General features: G+C 35.2%; 1 protein-coding gene and 1 long non-coding RNA gene across 2 annotated transcripts in view; both read left to right on the forward strand.

Annotated features, from left to right (window-relative positions):
• Positions 1–5,195, forward strand: part of NPM1 (nucleophosmin 1) — a 21,969-nt gene that overhangs the window by 9,075 nt on the left and 7,699 nt on the right. Inside the window, exons 5-6 of the mRNA XM_019635977.1 lie at positions 1,218–1,389; positions 4,834–4,891. Coding sequence (XP_019491522.1) covers positions 1,218–1,389; positions 4,834–4,891 — 230 coding nt within the window. The remainder of the gene's footprint in view (positions 1–1,217; positions 1,390–4,833; positions 4,892–5,195) is intronic.
• On the forward strand, positions 36–1,192 carry LOC109379411 (uncharacterized). The gene is made up of 2 exons (XR_002123198.1): positions 36–403; positions 1,111–1,192. It is a non-coding gene; the product is annotated as an uncharacterized LOC109379411 (long non-coding RNA).

The raw sequence follows: 5,195 nt of genomic DNA on the forward strand, positions 1-5,195 counted from the left end.
ATCTGAAGTGTACCTGGCGTATAAGACGACCCCCCACTTGGAGGCATATTTTTCAGGGCCAAAAAATCGTCTTATACACCGGCAAATACGGTACTTAAAACTGGTCATGAGTAGGGCTGTCTTGAAAACTTCTAATAGCGGGGAATGATTTATTCTCTTTATTCGTGTAGCTTTCTTCTTTGTTAGTCCTTTTGCAAGTTTTTTTTTTTTTCAATATAATTGGTTCATCTTAGCCTGGCTGCTTTTCTTACATGGTTTGGGGCATTTTTATTTGCACTGATGTCTTTATGCGTTGTTTAAGATTAATTTCTAATTACAGTCTATTCGAGATACTCCAGCCAAAAATGCACAAAAATCAAACCAGAATGGAAAAGACTCAAAACCATCAACACCAAGATCAAAAGTAAGTGGCAACATACACATAAATACTGGTTTCATTGAACTAGTTAGAAAAGTTGAAGTTTCTACTATGGAAGAATGCAGTCTATCTGAAATATAACAGGCCTTTGGAGAATACCTGGAATTGGTGTCTTTAAAGAACTAAAATGTGCTTGTTGATGGTCATTTTCATATTTATAGCTGCTGGCTTTCTAGTGAGGGAGAAAGTCAACAAATACTTTTACTATGATATAAACAGGTGTCTGCTGTAAACAATCTTGATGCTTGTGTGAAAGGAGTATTTCTTGCATAGTGCAGAGTTTCTCAACTCTGGCTGTGAATAAGTAAGGAGATTAAAAGAACCACAATACCTGGACTTGGAGGTTATCATTTAAATGCTCTGGGTTGGGCCCAGGCTTCAAGCTGCATTGATTTTCTTTCTTCATTCTTATGTGCCTTCTGGCTTTGTTTTTGATGGCATCCTGGTGTTGAATATAAAGGCAGGCTCAAACTATTCGTATATTTTTCTTAAGAAATGACTAGAAGAACAAAATAATTGTTCAGACATGAATTTATTTATAATAGCAGCTCAGCTCTGGTGTATGTTTGGTGTCTATCTGTTGTATATTCTTACAAGGGAAGATTGTAAGAATAACTTAGAAAAGCTAAGTAGAGTTGGTCTGAATTAAGAGCTGTATCTTACAACCTTTTGAAATTTAACTTTTTCCCCAGGGTCAAGAATCGTTCAAAAAACAGGAAAAAACTCCTAAAACACCGAAAGGGCCTAGTTCTGTAGAAGACATTAAAGCAAAAATGCAAGCAAGTATAGAAAAAGNTAGCTGTAGAAGAAGATGCAGAGTCAGAAGATGACGAGGAGGAGGACGTGAAACTCCTGAGTATATCTGGAAAGCGTTCTGCCCCTGGAAGTGGCAGCAAAGTTCCACAGAAAAAAGTAAAACTTTCTGCTGATGAAGATGACGACGACGATGATGATGAGGATGATGATGAAGAGTAAGTAGTATGTGCTTAGAAACATGACATAGTTGTATGGGGGGAGTTTTATGAAAATCATTTGCCAAAATCATCCTGTGGAACTAAGTAATAGCTTTAAAGCAACGGTAAATACTGATTTTCAGTTCGAGCTGAATGAGCTTAGTTAAAGGACATTATTGGAACTGTGAGCCATTAAAATGCTGAATAGCACATTGCAAATTTTCAGATGGATAGAGTATGTAGCATTTCCTAAATGTGTTTGACCAGGTGCCTTTTTCCTGACTGAGGAAGATGATCGTGGACACATTACTGTATGCTAAGAAGTCTGATATATTTTATGATCAGTGGGTTGGGTGGAAAGAGAATCTAAAGAGCTCTAGCTACATTCACTTTGTAAGTTGTCGCTTAAGGAATTTTTTTTTTTTCCCCACAAAGGATTTTGGTCCCGTCATTCTCTGGTTCTTGTTAAGAAAATAAGATTCTAAAAGGGAATAGGATTTTCATGGAACATTTAAAATCTGGTTGGAAACAAGATTTAATGTGTTTATTAAACTAGGTCAGGCTATGGTAAATATTTAAATGCACACCAGAATAAAATGCTATTCATAATTGGTCTTTATGCGACAGTATCAATAACTTATCTAATACATTGAATTTTAATTGCCTGTCAACTTTGTCCCTGAGTTCCCAGGTTGGTCCATATATAGTTATTGAAAATATTCAAATCTAAGAAAGACTGAGAGATCATGCACTGATTAATGATCATATCTGGAAGTTAGGTTTTCGGTAACCTCAACTGGCCAAAGTGGTAGTTCTTTAAAAAGACCTTTGAGCGTGACAATAAAGGCAGAAAGTAGGAAAAGGCTGAAAGAGTTATGCTTAAAAAATGCGTGTTAAACTTACTAACTCAGTATACTTCATGTTTGATTTTTTTTATTACTTTAAGAATATTTGCCATTAGTAAGAATTTAAAAAATAGATGCCAAGAAAGGAATGGGAAATGGGCTTAGGACAGAAATGAGAATCTGGATGGTATATGACGCTTAATTAGGCTTGAGTTTAATCTTGGGTGATTTCATGTTAACCTTTGCATAGGTTTATAAGTGAATGTTTAATAGCACAGAGTCACTGAGACTTTGGAGACCAGTCCTTTCTGCGAAGGCTTTAGAGTAGGACCTGATTGGTATCTTGATCCTGCTTGGGCTTTGGAAGATTTCCTGTTTTTAAAATGGGGATAATTTCTAATGTAACCACAATGCAAGATAGTTATAATGAAAGAACAAGATAGTGGTCTTGTCTCCCATGTTCTTAAGTTAGGTAGGTAGTGAGTGAAGAATGAAAGGTATAGATGCTATTAAGGTTTAAATTAGTAAGTTTTCATTTAAGAGAAGAAAGGGTAGTCGCATATATGCCTAGGTAGGGACATTTATTTAGTTAATGGATGCCTTAAGGGTAACAAGTCTTAGAAAAATTCCACAGAAAAATTCCACTGGTTAGGTGGCAGTGAAAACGTAAAGAGGTGCAGGTGGCTCAAGGTTTGTAAGTTGATCAAGTTATGTGGAATTCTAAGCCTAGCCTCAGAAGACTTGGAACCCACAGGATAAAAGGTTGATGGATTCTGTTTTGGGACTGGAAAGAGTATGGTGTGAGGTTGGTTAATTTCCTGTTGATGTAAGCAAGGCCATTTAAATTTTGTACTTTAAAATTTATAATATTAATATTCTATGTTGCTCTCTCCGTAAAAAACCCTTTTCCCCTACGTTATTAGTGAATATACTAATAAACCTTATGATAGTGGTTTTATAGAAATCACTGTCATCTTGTTTCTAGTATGGAGGGGCACATGCAGAGATTGGGTTGTAAGGCCAAAATTGACAAAATCACTGTTAAAAATCACTTAAAGGATTATTATTTATATATGGTTTTATGTAAACTACATCCTTGCTCTAGTTAACACAGTAAATTTTACTCCAGTGTTGAAAAGAGGAGTGTATTTTTGGTTGCACTTTAATGAAATTGCTCCTGTTTTATACACAGGCTATGTTGTATGGAAAAGAAAAATTTGGCCAGTATATAGGTTTTTAAAGTAATTAAAGTGTGAACCAGATTTCCCTATATATACATGGAATCCTATAGTATGGGCTCTTTTGTGACTGGTTTCTTTAACTTTACACAATGTTTTTAAGATTCATCCATGTTGTAGCATGTACCAGTACTTTGTATTGCGTTGTAAGAAAATTTTTATATATTTTGGAAACAGATAAGATTTGCAAATATCTTCTCCCATTCTGTGGGTTGTCTTTTCCATTCTTTTGATGGTGTCCTTTGAATTTTCATGAAGTCAGTCCTTTTATTGCTTATACTTTTGGTGTCAAACCTAAGAAACCATTGCCAAATCTTGTAAAAGTTTTATAGTTTCAGCTCTTACATTTAGATCTTTGATCCATTTTGAATTTCTGTATATGGTGTGAGATAGAGGGCCAGTTTTATTCCTTTGCATGTAGATATCGAGTTGTCCCACCATCATTTGTTAAAAGACTTATTTCCACTTTGAATGGTCTTGGCACTCGTGTTGAAAATAATTACCATAAATATGTGGATTTATTTCTGGACTCTTCAGTTCCAGTCTATTGACGTGTCTATCCTTAAACCAGTAAAAACACTTGATTTCTGTTGCTTTGTAGTTTTTTATAGATTCCTGTTCAGAACCCACTAAGTGTGGATCCTCCAACTTTGTTCCTATTCAAGGTCTTTTTTGGTTACTTTGGGTTTCTTGAATTTCCATATTAATTTGAGGATTGATTTCTACAGAGAAGCCAGCTGGGGATTCTTTTAAGGATTGCATTGAATCTGTAGTTTAAAATTTGGAGAGAGTTGCCACCTTAATATATCTGAACATGGAATGTTTTTTATTTTTAAGTTCAACTACCCCATCCCCAATTTTTTTTCCATTTTTTTCAGCTGGAAAATACATAACATTTAACATTTTAGTCATTTTTTAAATGTACAATTCAGTAGTATTAACCATATTTACATTGTTGTGTAACAAATGACAAACTCATCTAGTAATACTGAAAAATACACACATTGAACAGAAACTCCCCATTTTCACTTCTCCCCAGTTTCTGGCAACCACCAATCTACTTTTGGTTTCTATAAAGAGTTTGATTACTCTAGGTATATAAGTTGAATCATACAGTATTTGTATTTTTGTAACTGCCTTGTTTCACTTAGCATATGTTCTCAAGGTTCATTCATGTGCAGCATGTGACAGGATTTCTTTAAGATTGAGTGTTCCATTATATGTATGTAATTTTCTTTAGCCATTTAACTGTTGATGGATTTTGGGTTGCCTTCCACTTGGCAATTGTGAATAATGGTGCAGTGGACGTGAATGTGCAATACCTCTTCAAGACCCTTTGAGTGCATTGAATCGGTAATAATGGCTTTTTTCATTTGTAGTGATGATGATGATGAGTTTGATGATGAGGAAGCTGAAGAAAAAGCTCCTATAAAGAAAGTAAGTTGGATACACAATGCTTACAAGATTGTCAGAAATAACAAATGGTGGGAATTTTTTAGTGCTATTCACTTGTTTTGTATTTAACAAAAACTGGTTTGGGGAGGAAATGATGTGATCGCATACCGTATTTGCCGGCGTATAAGACGACTGGGCGTATAAGACGACCCCCTAACATTTCCACTCAAAATAGAGTTTGTTATATACTTGCCGTATAAGACTACCCCCTCTTCCGCACACCTTCCACACACCAAATAAAAGGTAAAACAATATCAGATTTGATTTGGCCCACTGAAGTGCAAAC

The sequence above is a fragment of the Hipposideros armiger genome, unplaced genomic scaffold (genome assembly GCF_001890085.2).
Source record: "Hipposideros armiger isolate ML-2016 unplaced genomic scaffold, ASM189008v1 scaffold_25, whole genome shotgun sequence".
NCBI classification, from domain to species: domain Eukaryota; kingdom Metazoa; phylum Chordata; class Mammalia; order Chiroptera; family Hipposideridae; genus Hipposideros; species Hipposideros armiger.